The 24,748-nt window shown below is 45.2% G+C and overlaps 1 protein-coding gene across 1 annotated transcript in view; it reads right to left on the reverse strand.

The window, feature by feature from the left end:
* Nucleotides 1–24,748, reverse strand: part of TNFAIP8L3 (TNF alpha induced protein 8 like 3) — a 116,841-nt gene that overhangs the window by 19,912 nt on the left and 72,181 nt on the right. Inside the window, exon 2 of the mRNA XM_045823511.1 lies at nucleotides 17,712–18,188. Coding sequence (XP_045679467.1) covers nucleotides 17,712–18,188 — 477 coding nt within the window. The remainder of the gene's footprint in view (nucleotides 1–17,711; nucleotides 18,189–24,748) is intronic.

Here is a 24,748-nt window from a genome sequence, read left to right on the forward strand (position 1 = left end):
TTGTTCACTGCAAGTTCCAGGAGGGGGGTGGCCCTGGACACCGTGTCCACTGTGGTATGTCTGGCACATCAAGCTCGGTAATACATTTAAACCTCCAAAATAACAGTGACTGGTCAGCCCTGGAAGTGATGTCATAGGGGACAGAACAGGTTTTTCCCCAAGCTCAATGGCAACTGCTCTCATCAAGGCTGCTCAGGGGCTTTCTAATTGTCCCTGAGGAGCGTTTGGAAACATGAAAGGACATTTTTGCTCTCACAGGATGTGAGTGGTGGGTTCTACGGGGATATTAGTTCTACGGAGTGGGGCCAGGTGCACTAACTACTCTGTAATGCCAATGGCGCCCTGAAACACACACCTCTGTCCTCGGTCTACCTGACATCTAGCAGCATGGGACCTGCTGCTAGATAAAGTCTCTGCTTTCCTGACCACCCCACCCCTTGGTCCTTCTCAGCCTCCCCAGGGCCCCTTTCCCTGTCCGTGCCTGAAGGCTGGTGTTCTCCTGGGCTTACGCAGGGCCTTCTTCTCTCTTGTCACACATTCTCCCTGAATGAGATGTCACCGCTTGTCCATGTGCTGACCCCTTCCTGGTATGTTGCCAGCCCAGGAGTCTCTCCTGAGGGCCACTCCCACATAGACTACTGCTTACCAGACCTCTCTACCTAGATTCTCACAGGGCCATCACCCTCCACCTGTTTAAAACATCTCTCTCCAATCCCTGAAGCCCTCTGCCTTGTATTATAAGTGGCTTGGTGGCCTGCCAAGTATCCAGACAAGAACCTGGGGGTTATCCTCACCTTCTTTCTTTCCCTCACCTCCCTCATCTAATAGGACAACAGACTGTTGATTGAACTTCCTTAGTATCTTCAAATGCATCTGCCTTTCTCTGCCTCACTGACACCACCTTAGAACAGACCCTCTTCATTTCATACCCCAATAATAGTCTGTCTCCTTGCTCATCTCTCTAATCCATCTTCCATCCTATTTTCCACTGGGCTGAGAGCTGCTTTTGATGATGGTACCCCTCTGGTAAGGACTGGCTTCCCATAGCCTTGAAGACAAAGTCCAGATTCTTTCTCACAGCATGTGAGGCCACTGAGCTGATGACGTATATACTGCTCACCTCTCCAGCTTCATCCTCTATAAACTCCAGGCTCCCGACTCCAGGCCACATGCAGGTGTCACCTGTACCAGGTTCTGTCATGCCTGGGTCTCCCCCCACAACCCCTGTGCCTTTGCATATTCTGTTTCCCTCTGCTTGGATATCTGTTCCTCCCTCACCCCACCTTCCCTAATTTCTCTTCAACCTCCAGAGTTCCTCTGAAGGACTCCTGACCCCTGAGACGTTGCTCTGCAGGAAACCTTTGTCTCTAGTATATTCTCTTTCTCATGTAGAGCAACCATCCATTAGTTGAATGAGCACCTTTATATCTCACCAGTCTGTGAACTCCTTGAGGGCAAGAATCATGATGTATTCATCCTGGCAACACAGCCAGGGCTGGAAACACAGAGAAGATTCATTGCATGAACGAATGGCTATCAGTCTTGACACTTTACTGAAGCGCATTCACACTCAAGTCAGGAACAACAATGACAGCTGGGGCTCAAGAGACCTCACTGAAGCCAGCTACCTCCACCATGAACCTGAGGTCACCCCAACTGTGCCTCTTCCCACCTGGGCATGGTCACCAGGACATCACTCCCTGGGCTGCCTAGTCACTTTTCTTTTGTGTTTTATTATTTTAAAAATCTATTTTCAAAGTACTATAGGTATACTACTTTAAATGTCAAGTCATTCTATAAGGCTTATAACAAAATGCAGCATCCTCTGGCCTACTTCTGATGCTGGCTCTTTAGAGGCAAAATACTGTAAATATTTTAGCTATTTCAACCTACAATTAATTACCTTTTTATATTTAAATTATATACTTATACTGTTCCTGATTTTATTTGCTTTTAGTTTCTTCCTATTATAAAAGATGAGAATTTAACTCTCTTCTCCATTTATTTTTCCTTCCACCTTCCTATTTGGTTCTATTTTAATATTTGGTTAAAGCAAACTTACTATAACTTAAATATCATTCATAGCTGAGTCATGGATGTTCAATGACTGCATTTCCTTTTGTATTCATCTTGTTTCCCCGGAGCTACACACCGCCTTGTTTTTGTTCTGGTTAGCTTCCTATCTATCTGTCACTAATTCATCCCCAAAGTTCCTGGCAGAATATAAAATTCTTCTCAACAGTTTTAAACTCCTTAACCAAAGTACCACTTCAGCTTTCTTCTTGGAGACTCCTCTGGGAGAGTGCAGTGCCCTGGCTCAGGCCTGGGTGTGTGCCCCTCTAAGCCTGCTCCGGGCATCCTCCCACTCTTCCTCCATCCTTCATCCCTTCTCTCCTGTGTCTATCTCCGGCTTCTTGGCGCTCACGGTTTCTTCTTTCTTATTCTAGCACAAGTGCCAGCAAACCACCTTAAGCAGCTAGAGAATAAAGGCCAAAAGGCTGATTTAAAAGTAGGTTTAAACTCTGACAAATGTGAATCTAAAGGGTGAGCACTACTGTTTTCTATAAACTTCCTGACTGGGCCGCCCCTATTTGATGGACTATAGTAGAATAGGGTAGAGATAGGGAGGCAGTAAAGAATATTATGGCCATGATATTTCTTATTTTTAGCGCCAAGATGCACAAGACATCCTCAACTAAATTTCTAATTCCTTCAGAAATAGATACACAGTATACTTAATATCATGCAACTCCTCAATTATGAATTTGTTTGGAATGACAGACCAATATGGATGGTGGCAGAGCAATGCCTGCTAAAAGCTAATAGTCTTGTAATAAAAGGATTTTAAGTGCCCCCTCTTTTCTCTAATTGGAAAAATAATAAAACCAGATAATCAATGTATAACTGCAGAAGTAGAAAGTGAAAGTCACTCATACTGGGGATCGGGGTCAGGGACAGGCATAATGTGATACTGGGGCTTTAATTTGATTTCCTGATGATTAGTGATGATGAGCACCTTTTAATGTCTGTTGGCCATCTGTATGTCCTCTTTGGAGAAATAGCTATTCAGGTCATCTGCTTGTTTTTTAACTGGACTGTTTTTTAATGTTAATTTGTATGAGTTTCTTACATATTTTGGATATTAATCTCATATTAGATGTCTCATTTGTGAATATCTTCCCTCATTCAATAGGCTTTTTGTTTTGTTGTGCAAAACTTTTTCATCTGATATAGTCTTGTGTGTTTTTTTCTTTTGTTTCTCTTGCCCAAGTAGAAATGTGCAAAAAGATATTATTAAGAGTGATGTTAAAGAGTTTACTGCCTATGTTTTGTTCTAGGAATTTTATGGTTTCAGTTCTTACATTTCAGTCTTTAATCCATTTTGAGTTTATTTTTGTATATGGTAAGAAAGTAGTCCAACTTCATTCTTTTTAAAATTTATTTGTGGATTTGAGGGAGACAGAAACATCAAATTATTGTTCCACTTATTTATGCATTCAGTTGACCCTTACATGTGCCCTGAGGATGGAACCCATAACCTTGGCCTATCAGGATGACACTCTAACTGAGACAACTGGCCAAGGCCGAATTTCATTCTTTTGCAAGTATCTGTCCAGTTTTCCCAACATAACTTACTGAGGAGACTGTCTTTACCCCATTTTATATACTTGCCTTCTTTGTTGCAGTTGAACTGACCATATAAACAAGGACTTATTTCTGGGATCTTTATTCCAGTCTATTGATCTATACATCTATTTTTATGCCAGTATCATATTGTTTTGATTATTGTAGCTTTGTAGTATAGTTAGATACCAGAGCATGGCCATATCTCCCATTTTGTTCTTTCTCAAGTTTTCTTTGACTTTCTGGAGTCTTTTGTGGTTCCATATAAAGTTTAGGATTAGTTGTTCTAATTCAGACAAAAATGTCACTGGTATTTTAATTGGGATTGCACTCAATCTGCATATTGCTTTAGGTAGTAAAAGCATTTTGATAATATTAAGTCTTCCAACCCATGAACAAGGTATATCCTTCCATTTATTTGTATTTTCCTCAGTGTCTTATGATTTTCAAAGTATAGGTCTTTCACCTCTTTGGTTAAATTTGTTCCTAGGTATTTTATGATTTTTGATGCAATTGTAAATGAGACTGTTTTACCAATTTCTTCTTCTTTTCATTTGATATTGGTGTATAGAAATGCAATACATTTCTGTATATTGACTCTGTATCCCACAATTTTACTGAGTTAATTTATTGGTTCTAGTAGTTTTTTTTCTTTTTGGTGGACTCTTTAGGGTTTCTATATATAGTATCATGTCATCCACAAATAATGAGAGTTTTATTTCTTTCTTTTCAATTTGGATGTCTTTCTTTCTTTTCCTTGTCTGCTGTAGCCAGGACTTCCAATACTATGCGGAATAGAAGTGGTGATAGTGGGCATCCTTGTCTTGTTCCTGATCTTAGGGGAAAGACTTTCAGCTTTTCACCAGTGAGTATGATGTTAGCAGTGGATTGTCATATACAGCCTATATTATGTTGAGATATGTTCCTTCCATACCCACTTTGTTTAGAGTTCTTAATTATAAAAGGATTTTGAATTTTGTCAAATGCTTTTCTACATCATATGAGATCATCATATGGCTTTTGAGATGATAATATGGTTTTTATCCTTCATTTTGTTTATGTGGCACATCACATTGATTGACTTATGAATGCTCCACTTTGGTCATGAAGTATAATCCTTTTAATATATTGTTGAGTCTTGTTTGCTAATATTTTGTTGAGAACTTTTGCATCTATGTTCATCAAAGATACTAGACTGTAATTTTCTTTTTTTGTGATGTCTTTATCTGGTTTTGGTATCAGACTAGTGCTAGCTTCATAGAATGAGTTTGGAAAAACTCCTTCCTCTTCAATTTTTTGTAATAGTTTAGGAAGAATAGGTGTTAATTCTTTTTTGAATGGTAGAATTCACCTGTGTAACCATCTGATCCTGGGCTTTTATTTGTTAGGAGTGTTTTGACTACTGCTTCAACTTCATTGCTAGTAATAGATCTGATTAGATTATATATTTCTTCCTGCTCAAGGTAATATAATTCTAGAAATTTATAAATTGCTTCTCGATTATTTTATTTGTTGGCATATGCCAGTAATTATAGTATTCTTCAATGATTCTTTGTGTTTCTGTGGTGTTGGTTGTAACTTCTCTTTCATTTATTTGGGTTCTCTCTCCTTTTTTCTTAGTAAGTTTGACTAAAGATTTGCCCATTTTACTTATTTTTTCAATTATTTATTTTCATTCTCGCTTCCCTCAAAATTGTTTCTCCCTCTCTCTCTCTCTCTTTAAATCATCACCCGAGGATATGTTTTTATTGCTTTTAGAGAGAGAGGGAGAGAGGGAGAGGAAAAGGGGGGAGAAACATCAATTGGTTGCCTCCCGTGCACATCCCAACTGAGGATTGAACCAGCAACCTAGGTATGTGCCGCAACCGGGAATCAAATCTGCAAACTTTTTGGTGCATGGGACATGCACCAAACCAACTGAGTCACCCGACCAGGAAAGGAGTGTCTTTTTCTCTTTAACTTTTGCAATTTTAATTATAATGTCTTTGTGGGAATCTCTTTGGGTTCATCTAGTTTGGAACTCTGTGCTTCCTAGATCTAGATGTCTGTTTCCTTTCTCAGGTTAGCAAAGTTTTCAGCTGTTACTTCTTTAAATAAAGTTTCTTCTCCTTTTTTCTCCTTCTTCACCTTCTGGGATCCCTGTAATGCAAATGTTTGAGTGCTTAATGTTATTCCCAGAGGTCCCTTATACTCTCATTTTTCTTTTTTTTTCATCCTTTTTCCCTTGTGTTGTTCTGATTGGTTGACTTCCACTTGTCTTTCAAAGTCTCTGGTCTGTTCTTTTGTGCTACCTAATCTGATGTTGATTTTTTCTAATGTGTTTTTCATTTCAGTTAATGTATTCTTCAGGTCTGCTTGGTTCGTTATTATACTTTCTCTTTGTTGAAGTTCTCTTTAAGTTTCTTTGCTCCACTCTCAAGTTTGGTCAGCATCTTTATGACCATTTCTTTAAATTCTTTATCAGGTAAGTTAGTTATCTCTGTTTCCATGGGTTTGTTTTTTTTTCCTCTGGGGCTTTTTCTTGTTTCTTCATTTGAGAGATATTTTTCTGTTTTGTTTTTTTTTATTTCGACTTCTATGGTTGCTTATATGAATTAGACAAATAGCTATGTCTCCTAGTTTTGAAAAAGTGGCCTTATACTGATGTGGCCTGTGTGTAAGCCATGTGTTTTGGGTGGTTTTGGCAGGCCTGTAGGAGCTGAGTGGATACCTTAGGAATCAGGGGCACTGGCCTACTGAGCCAGAGTGGCTCTAGGTTGAGAAGTCAGGTGCAGGTAGCAATGCCTTGTTGATCCTGCTTGCTCCCTTTGTTTGTGGCCAAAATGGATTCATGTGAATCTGGGAACCCATTTCAGTGACCTTGCTGGTAGGCCAGAGCACCTGGATAGAGCCCTCACCCATGCCATGGAGGTGGAGGGAGATGTGAACAATGGTTCTCACCAGCCCCACCAACCCCAGCGAGTTCCCACAGTCCTTGAGGAGCTCCTGCAGCTCCCCAGGCTTCTCTATACAGTCTCTCTCTGGTTTGTTCTACAGAAAGTGGTTCCAATGAGGCAGAATAGTAAGAAGACAGGAAGATTCCTTGGCTAGTGGAATAGGACAACTGAGACAGAGAGCTGAACACAATGACAGAGCAATTTACAGCTAGATACAGAAGACCAGGTCCCTAGAGATAACATCTAGGCTTCAGTTGTATTTCAGCCCCAGGCTCAGAAAAGCAGAAAAACCAGGCGAACGAAGCAAGGACTAGCTGGAAGCAAGGACCAGCTGCAATGACTATCAACCCCCTGCCCTGGCACCGACCAATCAGTGGAGACCCTGAAAGAGCACATCTGGAGAACTGATGAGTATTCTGCTGAAACCCTCCCCTGAAACCTCCCCTAATATCCCCACCTTCAAGAGAGAGATGAACGCTCTCCCTCTTGGAGATAGCTCATGCCATTTCCTTTCCTCTCTTCTTCCCCCAGAAGCATGCATTTCTTAAACTCTAAGGGTCCCCACAAGACTTGCAACCAGGGGATAAACAGGGCAGCAGTAGCTTGCCCCAGGCTACTCCCCTGAACCTGTCCTCTAGACCCCCTTTACTCTGACTTCTCAGTGAACTAAGGCGGCCCAGCCTAGGCTCTCCTGCTGCTTCTTCTACACTAGGCCCTTCCTTGTTTCACTGTCCCCAGCTTTAATAAATGTAGCCTCATAGTCACCTGAACTGGTGTTGTGAAATCTTTCCTACACAAAGTCAAGAACCTACAGACTACTGGCTGGGCCTAACTACTCAAGGCCAGGACCCCTGACCAGTAACACTGTGTGGAAGTAACTTCTTGTAGGCTCTGTATGTGCCAGGTGGTTTTGGGAAGCTGCTTGGAGCTGGGTATGCGCTTTCGGTAAACATGAGGCACACCAGCCTGCTGGTGGGAGCACCTCTGGGCTGGAAAGTCAGGCATGTTGGTGAAGGCCCTTGTTCCCGCATGCTCCATTTGTTTGGAAAAAAAAAGGGTCTAGGCAATGTAGCTGGGACTGCATCATGGTGATTTGCAGGTAGGCCAAGCATCCCAATAAATAGAATAGGTCCCACGGAAATGGAGGGGAAGTGAACAATGGTGCTCACAGGCAGCTGGAGAGCTCCTGCCGCTCCGGAGGGCTCCCTCTCACCCCAGCCTTCCCTAGTCCATCTCTTTTTCTCTTGTTAGTTGTCAGAAGCTGCTCATTCAGCCTGCAGTTGTCTCCCAAGAGTAATTGCTCTCTGTACTCCAGTATGCTGGAGTTTGCTCCTGGGAAGGGGAGAGCTTGCGGTTTCCTACGCCGTCGCCATCTTGGGCCTCCTCTCACTGAATATTTAAACTATTTGCTTAGGTTGGATATTTAGGTTTGTTTCTGTCCACCTTTGTGTGGGGGGCAGTTTTAAATAGTGAAAAATCCACTACTTACTTTGGAATTTTGTTTTCCTTCCTGGCTTAGTCTTGGAAGGTTATATACTTCTAGAAATGTATCCATTTCTTATAGACTTGGTAATTTAATATTTCCAAATCCATTTCTTCATCTGTAAACTGCAAATGAGAATAACCTGCTTTATATGTGTTCTGTTTTTGCTGTGAGATCATGTGTATAGGATATTTCACTACTATTATGACTTCACAATTGTTTTAACTTAGGATGATTTGGCGGCTACCGAGGCCACCGGAAGAGGTGGCGGTCTGGGTGTGGAGATGCTGAGTTGAGGTGCCCCTGAATGGCTAGGAGGAGATGCCCAGAGGCCTCTGAAATGCTGGCTTCTTGCTCAGGAGAAAGGACTGGGCTAGAACACAGCTTTGGGAATCTTTAACTTCGTGTTGTAAAAATAGGTGATCTCTTCCAAATGAAGGTGTATTGTCAGACAAGAACAAGGCCAAGAGTTCAGCTTCCTGGGATGCAGGAGGAACAATTGAGGATGAGTACAGGGAAACCAGGAGGATATACAGGAAAAAAAAGAAGTCAACAGGAAAAAAAATTCAAGAAAATTCAGGTTTAATTCCCACTAGGTACTGCTCTGGGCTCTCTAAAAATTAACTCTTAACTTAGCTCTACCTGCTTTGTGTGAGACTGAATCACTAAATTATGCAGTTAAGTCCTGAGGATAGAGAGGCTAATGGATGAGCAAACTTCCTTGTTTCCTTACAAAAATAACATATCAATTTAAACAAAAGATAAAACATGTTGGAAAACAGGCCAATATACCTGTTTCTGAAGCTGGTAGCTATTATATTAAACTCAAAGTAAATGAACCTTTGCCATGGTCACTGGGCATCTGTAAAACCTAATACCTCTTGGGTATTTAAGAAAAAGTAAAAATCTTCTGAGTGCTCCCCTTGGGGCAATTCCTGACTGAGAGAGAGGAATGCCACACAAGGGAAGGGCCTGGTGTGGGCCTGTGGTGGTCTAATCTCTGGCAGATGAGCCCAGGAGGGAGAAGCCCAGGGAGACAAAAAGCCCAGGAGGGGAAGGAAGTAGAGTAGGGGTCCTTTTGATATCACGGCACTCAGAATAACTCTGCTCGTTTTTTTTCAATGACACATGTTTTGGGAGAAGGACAGAGGAGTCGGAGGGTCTGGCTTCCAGGTCTGGTTCCGACACCGCCTGGCAGTGCAGCCAGATGTTTCTGGTGCTCCCAAGTCAACATTTCAGAAACAGGGACCCAGCTTTTCTTACAAAGCCCCGCTGCTCCCCAAATAAAGCCCTCCTGCATTTTTCAGAACTGCTTTTGGTCTACACTCACTCCTTTGGAAAAGCACATCTATTCTTAGGGCTCAATCTAATTTTCTTCTTTGTATTGTTTTCACATATTCTTCCAAGAGCTTGCATTCTTTGGGTCAGAAAATAATGTTACTAAAAAGCAAGAAGTAAGAGGTAGCTCTGACAACCCAAACCCAAGTTGTCTCGCTCTGTATCTCAGGTTCTTGTCACTGTGCTGCCGTCTCCTCTTTGAGCTTTCTCTCCCCCTTGAATCCAGCCGGTTGCCATGTCCTGGGGATGCTGTATCTGAATTGATTCTAAGTGAGGTGACTCTACTCCTGCGCTTAGGACCCAGCTTCAGTGCACTCTGGTAGAGAGTGTCTTTGGCACCTCTCTTGACTCTGGTTTTCAACCCTGCTCTCCTCTCCACCCACCAGGTCCCCATCACCCTAAAGCTGCGTGTGGCTGCAGGTCCTTCCAGGGCCTTCTCTCCCTGGTAGCAGCCATGCCTGTTTCCCCACCTTCCCTCCCAAACCAGCCTCACCTGCCCCTGTTCCAGAGCCCGTGCCAGCCATGCTTGCCCATGTGTTATTGGGCTAATGCAGGTAATATCTGCTGCTTAAAACTGACTTGTAATGTCTTAACCAAATTGAAGGAGCCTAATGGTGAGGGTTCTGGGTCCCATGGGAGCTGGTAAGAGACACAAAGAAGCCTGGTGGTGCCACTGACCTAACTGCATAGTCTGCCTGGTACAAGAGCACCATTTTTGGAGTTAGACTGGCTTCATATCCACTGATGAGCTGCACACCCGTGAGCAAGTTACTTAACCTTCCTGTGCCTCAATTTCTTGGGGCTATTTACAGTACCTAGCCCAGAAGGCTGCTATATGGGTTAAATACCATATAAACAACCCCAGCCTCAAATACATTGTGCAGGCTTAATTAATATAAAATAGTAAGTAAATATTCAGAATATCACTATTATTTTCCATTCAGTACTAGCCTCCTGGGGCTGGACTCTGACTGGCAAAGTCCATCCTCAGTTTTTCATCTTGATTGATGTTTGCCACAACTTCTTGAACTCTACTTTCTCTCACCCTGTAACCCTAACCCCAGTCATTCTCCCCAGCTTTCTCATTGTTATCCCAAGAAAACCAAGGAACCAGACACAAATGTGGTAGGAGACAGGCCTGCCCTGCCAACAGCCCCCACCACCTCCTCCCAAATTCTCCACTGAAATACCAGTGCACCTTCTCAGCATAACCCACAGGCCCCAAGCCAGGGATGTGAGTCGTGTGTGCTCACCAGAACAGCCCTTCACAGAATTTCCCCCTGCACGTAAAATCGGGTGCCTCTACTATAAAAAAGAAACTGGGAGTCTCCATAAAGCTATGTGTCACTGAAACGCTTCCTTCCAGGGCTCGAACAGTTTTACAGAGAGCGTGTCTTACTTCTCAGAAGAGAACCTAGGAGCTGGTGGCTGCTCCTGTGGTTTTTCAACAGTGTAAGCCAATACATGTACACTGCCAAAGTGTCTCCTTTTTTTCTTGGAGAACTGAGTTATAAAATACTGGTTTCTATTAGGGTGTGTCTAGCACTCTCTGTGCCGCCAAGCTTTCCATTTTTATAGTCTGCACACCAGTAGATTTTCCATGAACAGGCTCAACTTTATTCCCTGGCAATGACGTTTAGGGAACCCACAATGAACGTGAAGGTTGTTCTAAAGCAATCTCAGAATTCGTGCTGTGCAGCTGCCTAAAAAGAGTACTTCTGATGTATTAAAAAATGTATATTTTTGGCATGTCTTAATATGTGTGGGGTAAAGGATATTCACTCTTCTTTTATGTTTTCTTGGATTGGGCTATTAGGGGAAACTTGTTTTTTTTTTTTTTAATTCTTCTCTTTTCTTTATTTCTATACTTGTATAAGATACAGCCTAAACACCCACCTACTCAGGCATTTTACATGAAGGGTTGGAAAACAAATGACTGAAAAATACAACAAAATCATATATATAGTGTTTTTATAGAGATTTACATGTGAATTCAAGTAAGAGCCAATGGTGATGCTGAGGGAAAATAAAACAGTCAGAGAAAGTGCTAATGGAAAGTGTGGCTGCAATTTGGTTTTGCTAACAAATAAAAAAACAAGTGCCCTATTTTTAAAGAGAGATACAACACAGGAAATAGAGCTGTATATTTACCTACTCATAACATTCTCTCTTTATCTCCAGAAACTTACATGTTGGCTACAACCGCCACCACAGCACCTAGTTTTGAGTATCACAGCCCTCTTCTCCCGGGTGGCCTACCAGGGGGCCCCCATGGGGCCAGGCCCACGCTCAAGGCCCATCCCTCCACGAAGCCTTCCCACCGGAGCTGTAAAGAACCATGTCGCACACTCTGAATTGTACACTAGTTACTGCTGCTGCCACCTAGTCTTTCAGATCCAGTTTTGGGTGGGTGGGTGATCTGTCTCCCTAACACAGTTGCAAGACTCTTGAGGGCCAGACCACATCTAATTCCATTTCTGTCTGTACCAAAGCACCCTGCACCACTCTGAACGCAAAGCAGATGATCAACCAGTATCCGTTGGATTGTGTAGATTAAAGAGTTGAGTGCAGAGCTCTTAGGTCTAGAGTGGCTATTCATCTGGCAATCTAACTTGCCCTAATGAGGTCTAGATAAAGTTTACAGCTCAACAACCATCCCCTGCACACTGCTAGTTGACAAGGCTGGCATCCCTATAAAATACTGATGAAGAACTTCGAGGCCACCTGTGGTGGACGCTGAGCTGTACTGCCTGCGTTCTCCATTGGGAATGAAGTTGCAAATATTCCACAAGCCACTGGGAGGGCTACTTTCAGACAGCCCTCAGGAGAAGGGAAGAGCTTCATCCAAGGTCACATCCCATTTTCTGGGATGTGATGACTGATGATTATATCATTATATATAAAGGCCTGGCCCCTCACCCCAACTCAGAACAGTTCTGAAGGGCTATTCCAGCTTCAGCATGAGGCTCTGTTGCATCTGCATTGCAGTTTAGTGTTCTTCCCCTTCCCTTTTGTTCCTCAGGTATTGACCCTAAGAGTGGTCTCAAATAAACCTGCTATGTGGTAATCTCCATCTCAGAGTCTGCTTCTTGGAGAGCCAACCTACAACATCATCCACATATCCATCCATTTATCCATCCATCCATCCACCCAACCAGCTAGCAACGTACCAGTGTGTTTAGGGCACATAGCTGGTGTTGGTGGGAGGTGATACGGGTGAAAAAGACCTAGCACTTGGCCTTAGGGAGCTAGCAGTCCAGGATAAGAGGTGAGACATGTACAGGAATAACCATAAAGTACACAATGGGAAATGGCTGGTGTCAAGAGAGAACATATAAACAGAGATGAGGCTAACATATAATCCCAGGCCAGGGGGTTAGGAGTCTTCATGCACTGGCTTCGGCTGTGGCAATCGGTATATGTGTCCTCTCTCCCCATCTGATCTCAAGCCCTGGAAGACAGGATGGACTGTGTTCTTATCTCTTTGCATCCCCTATAGCTTCCAACACAGTGTCCCAGGCAGCACAAGAAATCTTAAAACAATGAAGCAAAGCAAACATGGAAGGAAGGCTTGGGCAGTTCCATTTCATTGGCTAGGTTTCGGGCTGTCTATCTGGCCTTTCAGGGCAGAGTTCTCAGGAGCTTCCTTAGGATGCTCATTTATTTACTACGTCCATAAAAGTTTTGGGAACATGAAAGCACAAGACAAGGTCCTGACCCTCAAAGCAGCTATGGTCCACTGTGTGGACAGACAGGTAGAGACCCCCAAAATGTCCACGATCAGGAATGAGACAGGGAACGGGGACTAACAGCCAAGTGGCACATCATCCCCAGGAGGTCCCTGCCCCCGCTGGCCAGTTCATCAATCTGTCCGTTGACAAAGGTTACTGATCACCCTCCTCCAGGAACCTAACAGTGAGGATCAACAAACTTCAGAACCTCACCGTCTCCCCCAAACCAATGCTCTGGTACAATTTACTGCCTATCGGGGCAAAGCACTTTAAACCAAACATCGCTAAGTACCTGGGGAAGAGGGGCTGGGAGCCAGTCTCCTGCATTTCCCTGCCCTTACCCAAACTCAGCATGCCAGTCTCCTTCCACTCTCCCTTCCTTTCACAGCTTTTGTACAGTCTGTCACCAGATTCTGTTGCTTGTTTCTCTGAAATGGCATGTGCATCCTTCCTCTCCTGCCTTGCCTTAGTGCTACCCGCTACCACCCTCTCCGATTGTGGCCACATCCTGAGAGCTGAGGCCCAAGCCTAGGTCATCCCGGCACTTCATGTCTGTCAAATGTGGCTTCTGCAAACCCAGCTCTCAGTTGGTCACATCTCTGCTCAGCAGTCAGCTCAGGGGCGTTCGTTCAGCATCAACAGAACCAAGTTATTTAGACCCTCTTATAAGTGGTTCTCCCTATACTCATCTAAGTTTATTTCCCAGTACTGCCTAGTATATGCCCTACACCCCAGTTGCCTTCCTGTTTATTTGTGCCTTTGCTCAAGTGATATCTGACTTCTGAAACACCTTTCCTCCTCTTGGCCGCCGACAGAATCCTATGTACTCATTCCCCCTTTGTTCATGTGGACCCAGCTTAGGACCTAGGGGGTGCAGAGAGCAGGAAAGCCCATGTTAGAAGCCTACTGTTTTTTGCACTTCCTTGATTGTCTTCAACTTCACTTACCACATCCTCTCTCCATGACACGGAAATGCTTTTCTGCAGTACCTACCTGGCCGCAAGGATGCCCCATCAGCTTGGCTACCCTGGAACAGCCAGCTGTGATGGAGCTTGTCTGCCTTCGGCTGGGTAGACGATCTTGGTCTTATAAGCCAGAAAGGGAAAAAGCTGACACTGCTAATGTTTACTCGCTTGTTGCATCTTTGGAAACACTGCCAAGTTAATACACCAAGCTCTAGGGTTTCTGAGAGATGAATAGTGGGTTTGCCAAAGGAGAGACTGCCAGTTGGGTCTCTGGAATGAATCCAGTGTTCCATAAACCCTGCTTCTCTCCTAATCATAGAAAGAACCATAAAATAAGAGAAAGGCAGAGGAGCCGCAGGCAGCAGAATGACATAGAAGCATCATCCCCTGCTTCCTGAATAACAGAACATGCAGACTGAGACAAATCTCACCCCCCTTCACCTTCTGATGGAGGGTGTTGCTAGATGAGAGAGCTACAGAGGAGGCACTGAGGAGATCTTTGGGAAAGTCTCTTGAAAGGGGTAAAGTGTAGGTGGTCGTTGGAGGTCTCCTCACTCCTCTGTCAGTTTGTGACCGGTGAGATGGGCAAAAATGGAAGAGAGAATGGTGAGTACCTCCTGTGCCTCCTCACTACCTGGAAGGGAAATACGTGTGTCGGGGAGGCTTACAGCCTCTTCTTCTATTTGAAGTGGCATGAAAGTGGCTCATCTCCAGGTGAGCAGGTGGATTGGGTAAGGGGTTCTCTGCTTTTTGCACCCTTCCCCAGAGCTGGAGAAAAAGGGTGGTGAAAGCAGTAGATTTAAAAGTCCCTGTTTTAATGCCTTGAGCTGGAAGGTGATGAGGATGAAAAGATGTAAAATAAAAATAATCTCCCCCAAACAAACAAGCAAACACACGCACGCATGCACGTGTACATGCGCATGCACACACACCAGAGAGAAGAAGAGAGTACGAGGGAGAAAACCAAAAACGAATCTCCTGAGACAATTATGTTAATGTGATAATAATGACAACAATACTAATTGTCTTATTCATGTCTATGGTTTACATTTTACAAAGCAGTAGGATACATTCATTATTTAGTAGATTTCTTATAACCCATAATCCAATCGGGTGATAATCAAATTTACTGAATCGTTTTCATGTGTTATTTTACTTAATCCTCGCAATCCCCTTGTGGTACTGTTGTTACTCCATTTTATAGAGAGGGAAACAGAGGTTTGAAGAGGCAAAGTTACTTGGCTCACTGGGTAGATACTGAAACCTAGATCTTTCTGATCCACAGTCCAGGTTCTTGACCTTAATAAGGCCCATCTTAGGGCAGGGCTTTTACACAAGTTCAAGAAGGGCAGGGCACCAAGGAGGAAGGAGCCTTTATATCTCAACTCCCTGTGAAGTAGCTACACGCACACATGAATATTCTAAGAGGTCGCACTTGCTCTCCTGTCCTTCTCAGTTACAGACCTGTCCAGCTTGAACAGATAGAGTCCAATGGAATGCTGCATTCCTTATAGCCCCTGTGAGTAATATACCTGTCATTTAACTTATATCTGGATCTGTAGCAGAGTCCCCATTGAACAGGATGCAACCATAGCAAGATGGTGAATTAGCATCAAGCTTTGAAGCTTTGTCACAAAGAACACTTTAAGACTGAAAATAATGAGACTGAATGTCATTTAGCAGAATGGCTTGTGACATTCAAATAAATGTTCAACTTGCAGAATTCAGGCTCACGGAGAAAGAAGAAATGATGGTAGGAAACAGTAAGGCACAAATGCATGGTGACAGCTCACAAGAGCTGGCTGCCCTGTTCTTCACGGAACCATCTGACTTCAGTGGTCATGCCTGCTGCTAACTGTGCAGAGACCTTCTAACACAGAGGTGACCACATGCAGGCACTCAGTGCTGGGCAGGCTGGAGGAAGAAGCAACAAGACCCTTAAGAACTCCTTCCCTTCCCTTTTACCCAAGTACTGATTCTTCTATAGTGTCTCCCCCTTCTCCTCCTCCCCTCTCTTCTCTAAGCCTCCTAATCCTCCTGTCCCTCTCCATCAACCCCAAAGGAGATCTGAAGGTGGGGGCAGCGAAAGCCTGTTAGTTCTTGGGATTTTGAGAGAGGCAAGCAAGTGTCAGTGTCACTGCCCCTCCTTCAGTTCTGAAGATATACTTAGATACACACAAAACACCCACTGGAACTTTTAAATGATGTGAGATCGACAAGCCACCTGTGAAACAAAATCTTGGTGTTTCATAGCCACAGAAACATACACGTAGGCAAAGGGCTCATGTTTATTAATTATGTCTACACATACCTACACCAAGCAGGTGGCCCTTGCACACACAGAGAAATCCTCTCACCAGGCATCTTGGTGAAGCCACCTGTCCTTTCTGCAGTCTCTTTGCCTCCCATCCACCCACCTGAAGGTGTTGACCACAGCTGCCCTTTGAGAGGCTCAGGGGTATGATGCAGTGAGAAGGGCCTCACTCTGCCCTTGGCTATTCCCTGGCTGTGAGATGTGGGCAAGCCACAATAATCACCTGGCTAGGTGCTGTGAAGATGAAGGGGAATAATACGTGTAGAGCCCTTGATTCCAGAGCCTGCCTTTCCCACACGCATTCCTGGGCTGACGGTGCCTCTTGTCACTTGGTCCCCACCTTTAGGATATGGGCCTGACGTTGGGAAGAGTGGGGACTAGTCCAGGACCTTGGGTCTGTACCAGGTGAGTCCCAGCACTCAGGTCACAGGTCTGCTGGCCAGGGCTAGCATTCAGGGTCACACAGGACGGCGAAAAGGAGGGCACGCGTAAGCACTCTGGTCTCTGGTGCGTGGACCTCAGGGCGGCAGGCGGAGCCCAGCAGTAAGTCGACCCAAGGCTGTGGGTGGCTTCCTCCTGTTGCTCAGTATCAGGGAGAGGCGGGGGAGGACATTCATTTTTTCCTAAGTAAGCATCCACCCATTGCTTCAATAACTATCGATTGTGAAAAGCCGGCGGCGCCTCTTAAAGGCGAAGCGGGGTCGGGTGCGCCCCAGCGTTTGTGCTCCGGGACCCTCTCGGCCGGGACCTCCTGCGCGCGTGCGGGACAGGCGACGAGGGAATGCTTCTGCACGGGCTCCTCTAGCAGCCTCGGAAACCTCAGTCAGTAGCTGTGGTTTGACCTCCGCCTGTCCAGGGCTGTTCCTTCCCGAGTCCCCACTCACATCCTCGCACTGGGTCACCTGGCCCGCAGCGACTGCGGCACCCTGGGCTCGAGGGCGGGCTAGGGCTCGTAAAGTTATTTCAAAAGGCAATGTGTTGTGATCCTCGCTGTAGCTAACAACAGGACTCGGATTTCCAGAACCCTTCCCTACCCCCACACAGCCCGGGTGACCCGAGACTGCTGCAAGAGCCACGCTGCGTGGGAGGCACACGCAAATGCACCCCCTGTGCCTCCCGCGCGCCCAAGTGCGAAGGGGGAGAAAGCCCGAAAGCAAACTCCCAGCGCTGAGCAATCGCTGGTCCCGCCCTGGAACGAACCGAGCTGCTGGGGATCGGCCTCCCTCCTGCAGCTCGGGGAAACACTCGAGATTTCCTGCCCTGTCCTCGCCTCCTCCCGGTCCCAGCCCTCCCCGCTGGGCTGCCGCGACCCCTCAGTACCTGCAGTGGTCACCGGCTCGCCCTCGCTTTGCTCCCCGGAATCCGAATCCATGCTGTGAGCTGCTGGCCGGGCGTTCACAGCCGCCCGCCCGTCTGCGGGGCGCTTTGGGCCGGCGTCCCGACTCGGGCTGTCCGGCGCGCTCAGCGCGGTCAGCCGCGGTGGTGCGGTGTGGGCAGTGCGCGACGAGCGCCGCTGGTGTCCTGCTCCAGGCGCCCGCCGGCCGGTGCCTGCGCTGGAGGAGAGCGCTGGGCAGAGGGTGGGGCGCGCCGGGAGGGAGCAGGGAGGGGAGAGGGGAGGTGCGATCAGCGAGGAGCCGGGGCGGCCGGCGCCCCGCGGGCCCCAGACTGGGGTTAAATACCCCGGGGGCGGCGCCACTCCTCCTACCCGCGCCCGCCCGGCGCCCTGAGCCCGGAACGTGCGGAGCTCAACGAAGTCGTACTCTTGCTCTTGGGGGTAGTGGCCAAGTTTGGAGGATTCTTAGGTGAAACGGTGCCTCCGCCTAACTAGGAAAAGATGCGGTTCCAAGTGAGAGGGCTGCTCTGTTCAAGGGTGGCTCCACCGCTTGGAGACCTCAGGGGAGTCACTCAACTTCTGTTTCCTCTTGGAAAATGGAAAAAAAAATGAGAGTTCCCTTTTGTCTGAAATGTTGTGGGGCAGTACCTAAGATAATGCAAGCAAGGGTCCAAGAGCAGGGCCTGGTACCCAGAAAGTAAACAACGCCAGGAAGGTAATGCTAACTCGGCGGTTCTTCTCCAGACGTGGGCGGGGCGGGGTGGTGCGGCTGTGGAGCTGGTAGCCAGGGCTATGGCCCTCCTCGCGCACATGAAAGGCAAGGGCTGCCCTGCCGGAGGGGCAAGAATTGATTTAACACCCTTTCTCTGTCTTTAACACAGAGTGCTAAACTTCTTCAATACCCCCTCCTTCCACTTTCTTAAAAAAAAAAAAAAGCATTTGTAACCTTCTTCAGTAATTCAGACTAAGGGATAAAAAACACGGAGCAGTAGGGCCTTAGGTGATTCTTTGTTGTTAATTCTTGACTATCCACACAACCTTATTGCCTTCCTGAATTATCAACTCCAATACCTGCATTACCTCAGGCCAGCTTCTCTGCATACCAGTGTAGGCAGAGAATACAGGCTAACTTTACTGACCTGTGCAAAATGAAATCTGAAGAGAAAGTCTACTAAAAATCACTAAGTATTGAGTGCACGTCTACAACGACCCAGTGACAAACTTAGGTAGAGCCATTTGAAAGGGTTTTTGGTCAGAAGTGTTTGCAAATTGACAAGTTTATAGAATTCAATCTGTACTGTTATCTCCATTTTATAGAGGTGGAAACTGAGTCTCGGAAAGGGTAGGTAACTTTCCTGTGATGTGAGGTCCAGTAAGTGGGTGAGCAGAGGCTTGAAATCAAGGCTGTGTGATGCCCAGACCTGCTCCGAACTGCTAGGGCATAGTGTCCCTCCCGAGAGAGTATGGCCTCTCTGTCAGCTGGGGGCTGCTTCCTTTAATGAGACATGGGCTTCGAAGAGTGCAAATGCAGCCCTACTTCGAGTTCTCAGAAAGTGTTTTCTGGACGGCCAAACACACGAACTTTGGTAAAAGTGGGATGGATTTCAATGGAAGGATGGGAAGAGCCCCCTCCCCCCCACTGCAAACGTGTAATCTTGGGCAAATGGCTTAACTTCCCTTGGTTTTCTCATGTGTTGGCATCAGCTCCATAGGGGCCTGTAAGGGCGTAAATGAACTCATGAGTGTGGAAGCTACTGCCCAATGTGTGGTGCATGGTGCATGTTTGGTAAGTGGGGAGAACATTCATTCGTAGATCTAACAGATCCCCTTTAGAAAAACAAAATATTTACAACCACATTTTTTAATGAAAAAAGTCATGGTAACATTTGGAAAAGTGGATACTCAAAAACCCCCCAAACACCTTAAATTTTTTCGGACCATAAGACGCACCTAGGTTTTAGAGGAAAATAGGAAACAAATTTTTGAAGCAAAAAATGTGGTAAAATATTTAATAACATAAATAACATAATATTTCATCCATGTAAATGTAAACAGAACTCAACAGCAGCATTAACAACCATTATTCCTCCCAAATTTGGGGTGGGGAAAGGGGGGGTGCATCTTATAGTCAGAAAAATAGGGTAGCTGGGATCATTTTAAAGGTTTGTCATCATAGCTTTGCCATCTTAAGGAAAAACAACAAAGACAGCGTCAGAGGACAGAGCATGTTGGACTGAAGAGGCATCCAGCTTCCTCCAAACACCACCAAAACATCTATGCACCACAGCCATAAAGGAAACAGGGAAGCTCACCACTGGACCTTTATCAACAGTAAGCAGAGTACCAGGAACACACATGCATAACACATATGTTCGTGTCGGTCAGCAGCTCTTTACTAGTACCTAGTACCTCTCAGCCCAGAGGTGAAATGAGTGCGGGGCCCTGCTGGCTAAAGTGCTCCTGAAAAATCTATTAGGTGAGTCTTTAACAAATAACCTTTATTTATGTATCTGTTTCTATATCCAGTCATAGTGTATTTCTGCAAAGAAAGCATATATAGAATGAAAAATGGAGTGTGGAATTAAACAATGGAGAAGAGAGATCCAAACAAAATAAGGTCTCCATTCCAATTTCCGATGCTACGCCGTCTGTTGTCATGGGATAGCAAGACGAGAGGAAACGACTGCTGGCGTGCGTGTGTGTCTAATGAGGAACATCAGTGGAACATACCTTATCTGCTCTCTCCCAGTGTGGAAAAATCTGTGTGAGTGAAGGAAGTCCTCAAAATAGTCCCACCACCATTACCCCCATGAAAACTGAAATCCATGCTTTAATCTCCTTTACAAACCAATCCTAGTATATTTCTTTAAAAAAGGAACCAGAGGGAAAGCTCTTAGAAAAGAGGAAAGGATTTCCATAGTTCCTCTGTGTATTTTTAGAAGAATGGCATCACTTTGCAGACTTGAATCTAGCGTCAGGGTTATAAACCACTTTCCTCAGTGTTTCCGCTACATCTTTTCAGTCTGGCTGCTCTTCAGACACGTGTTTCTCACTCTTGTTGGTCATTTCTTTATCTTCAGCTTAACGAAATTGTTGGCTTTTTAAGGAACTTGCCTGTCTGGTTGGAAAAACATATCTATTTGTAAGGTGTCAAGAAACAGATAATAAAATACATCCATTTTTGCTAACACAATAATACTTCTTTAATCCGAGCCAGTGCTATGACTCATCTGCCTGTCTCCTCTTGTGGGAAGGAAAGGGAGCTGTCTGCAAACCTTCGGCAGGCAGCTGGGAGGCGGGAGGGAGGTTCCTCTCACAAGCTAGGACTGCTGCTCTGCTTCAAAAACCCACAGGGCTCTGGAACGGCCGTTTCTCTGAGCTGAAGTGGCCCTTGGTACTTCAGGATGAGAGGCTGGCCAGGACAGCTCCATTTTTAATAACTTGTCTCAAGGTGGATGCTGGTACCAAAGCAGCTTCTGCCCAGAGCCAAGGCGGCCTCCATGGGGCTCTAGGCAAGCTGGACAGCAGAGTCTGAGCTGGTTTCATACCCACTGGGCAGAACAATGTGCCAGAAGTCAGCCTTCAAAGAGTGGGCTTTTCCTCTTTCTTTCTGGCTAGCAAAAATAAGTTTTATTGTCCCTCCCCCGACACCCTATTTCCACAGCAATTCACATCACTGTAGAAAAATTGGAAAACACATATAAACAATAAAAAGGAAAAATTTTAGATTCATTCATAATTCCACCAGTTGCAACAAATGTTACATATCTTTTGAAAAAAATTCCTTTTGTGGTATTCTGCTTTTGTAACTTGGGTTTTCCTTTTAACAGTACATTGTGAACATCATTCCATCCAGTCTCTGACAATGTGATTTTTAATAGCTTCACAATATTCTATTGTATGGGTGCAACCTAATGTATTCAAACGCTCCTCTTTTGTTGGACATACAGGTTGATTCCAATTTTCCCTTATAATAGGCAGTATCAGTGAGCATTGCCATGTCTAAATCTTTGCACACATCTTTAATCACTGTCTGTGAGCCTTCAGCAGCCTCACTGGGTCTTGGGAGAAAGAGAAAAGACAAAATTGTGGCTAACAAAATATTTGTTGTAAATATCCTGAGACTTAAAGGGTATAAAGAATTTTTGTGGATGTGATCCCCTCTCTACAGAGGGTAGGTTACTGGAGTTTATTCTTGCATTTATCAAGCATTGTTTGAGCCCAGGGCAGGTTCCTATAGGTTGAGGAGAGTGGATATTTTCCTTTCATATTTTTATTGTGGGCAATGTGTCCTCTGCACATCCCCATCCAAGTCCAGACACCTGCGGGAGGCAGGGGGTGGAAAAGGCTGGCAAATTGGGCATCACGCTGTTCTCCCAGGTTCTTAGCTTCTGCCCTGGTTAACTGCCTACAGGAGAGCTTCCTGAGTAGCTACTGCAGTTATAGTCACTAACGCACTGATTCAGAGGGAGCGGAAAGTTGAGAACAAGGCAGGAGGAACAGAAAGAAGAAGAGAGGAGAAAACTCGGTGGGTGCAGTCTCTGTTGTGTTCTGGCTCAGCTTCTTATTGGGTTGTTTGTAAGCCTCTTCAACAGCAGGACCAGGATGATAGGTTCAGCCCTGCTGGGAGTCTCCTGGGGTGCATACGGTGTCTGGTCTCCCTTGTGGCATTGACTTTGGGGGCTGCAGGATGTGACTGTGCTGTTTTGGTGCTGCACTTACAAGGATCCACATGGCTCCTATGTGAGACCCTACGTGACTGTTTTAGCTGTGCCCAGTGTCTTCCCGTCTTCCTGGATCCTTACACAGCTCTGCCGCATGGAAAGGGTCAGTATTATTCCTACTGGGGAGAAGAGGGAGTCAAGACCCATGAGGCTTAAGCAGCTACTAGAGTCCTTAAAGTTTTTAGGAAGGTAAGAGAGTATCCAAAGACTGGATAGGGGCAATATTGCCCCAGTTTTTATAAGGCAGAAAGGAATGGATTCCAGGAGTAACATTGGTAGCATTTTTGTTACTCTCTAGCAAAACCCTGGAAGAAACAGGTTTATAAACATTTAAAGAAGAAAACAGTGATCACTAGCAGCCAACATGGGTTCATGATCATGCCCCGTTAAAATGACCATGTTAACTTTCTTTAAGTAGAGTCATTAGGGGTATGAATCAAGATAATTTTATTCAATTTCAATGCAGCAGGTATTGGTTGAGCACCCTCGGTGTTTCAGGTACAAAGTGAAGGGAACTGATGGCCACAGACACCGTATATTGTAAGTAAAGCACATAATTCCTTGCTGTTGGTTGTGTAACTCTATGTAGGAAGGCCTGATTCATGGTTCTCAGTTAATTTGGAGGGAGGTCTCCAGTGGAGTGACATAGAGTTCTGCCCTTAGCTCTGGCGATATATATCTATCTCAGTGATACCAAAAAATAAATAAATAAATAAATAAATAAATAAATGCCAGTGATTTAGAGGATGAATTTGGAATTTGGTTGTACTTATCACATGTGTAGATTACCTGCTAGGACAAGTTAGGGAGGACTTGGAATTACATGGAAAAGACATGTGGGCCTTCATTGTTTATAAACTCAACATGAGCTAAGAATGTGATAACAATGCATTGCTACAAGAAGAGCAGGAATATTCCCTCTGTATTCAGCTGGTATTATGGACACGGGATTTCATGAACATGTGGTGCCACATTTTAAGGAGCCATCCCAGGGAGCCTCTGAAGGAGTGGAACCAGAACAATGAAGGGTCTTTGGAAAGCGTTCCGTATGTGGAAGATTGAATGTCAGGCTGGGGAAGAAAGAAAATGAGGCATGACAGGATGGATGTCCTCATGGGTGAAGACCTAGACTCTAGGCTGATGGGGGGCTAATGGATAGGTGTCAGTAGAAAGTGGGATTTGAACCTAGTGCCAGTCCAGACCTGCTTGTCCTTGGGTCCATTTCTTGCCCTTTCTCTGCTGTGTGTGGGAGAGGGCTGACCCCAGCAGGCTGTATTTGCCAGGTTTCTGTAAGCTGGTTTCTAGCTCAATCCAGCCCATGTGAGACACTAACAGAAGATCAGGGGAAAGAAGAGCCAGAATATTCTCTTCAATCCTCTGTCCCTCAGATCTTGGCACTCCTGACGATGGCTGCATCTCTTCCAGGGCTCCAGCTCCCACCAGATGGGCCCACTGTGGTTCCAGTATCCAACTGGTGACCACAGCCTCTGGGTTCTAGTCATAGTACCTCCTCCCTTTTATACCTTTAGCCAAGGGGGTCACTGGCTTCCTTCTGTTGCTATTATCAAGGTTGCCACACTGTCCTGTTTGTCTTCTCTGCTCTTCCATCACCTCTATAGCCAGTTTCCTACATTACTCTTTTGAAAAAATTTAACATAGCTAAATTTTTGCTTTCCTAGTAGGACCTTATTAGTGCAGACATGTAGAAAGAAGAAAGAGCATTGTAATGATTACAGGTGGATGACCATATTGTGGGAGGCTGGAGTCCATGATCTTTAGGATTCCTTTGCAAGTTGGGGCACAGAGGCCAATGGCATGCTCAAATCCTTGACGTGGCAGAGCTGGGACTAGAACTTGAGGCTCCTGACCCCTACATCAGAACTCTTTTCTGTCCTCCTGCATATATCTTTATGAACCATCTACCTGTGGTTCATCTTAATCACTCTTCTGATCTATGGAAGGGAAAATTGAGTCTCCTAAATTCTTTTTTTCTTTCAATTCTCTTGTAATTATGTGACAACCGAGTTCAATAATGCTTACTTGCTAATTATTTTACAGAACAAATACTGCTCGCCAAGTGTTGAGTAGAACCTTATTTCCTCCCTTCAAAGCACTTGCTACTTAGAAAAACTAAATAATGTTCCAGTCTGGAAGGTTCCATTTATAAAAACCTCTGATTTCATAACATCTATGTTGAATTGAGGGCTGTAGAAGAGTAGAGAGCTGTGCAAGCTCACCTAGTCTAACTCCTTCACTTTAAATATAAAGAAACAAGTCCAGAAAGTTGGAATGGCTTGCCA

This window comes from Phyllostomus hastatus, unplaced genomic scaffold (genome assembly GCF_019186645.2).
Source record: "Phyllostomus hastatus isolate PE091 unplaced genomic scaffold, TTU_PhHast_1.1 phas_scaffold_501, whole genome shotgun sequence".
Lineage (NCBI taxonomy): Eukaryota > Metazoa > Chordata > Mammalia > Chiroptera > Phyllostomidae > Phyllostomus > Phyllostomus hastatus.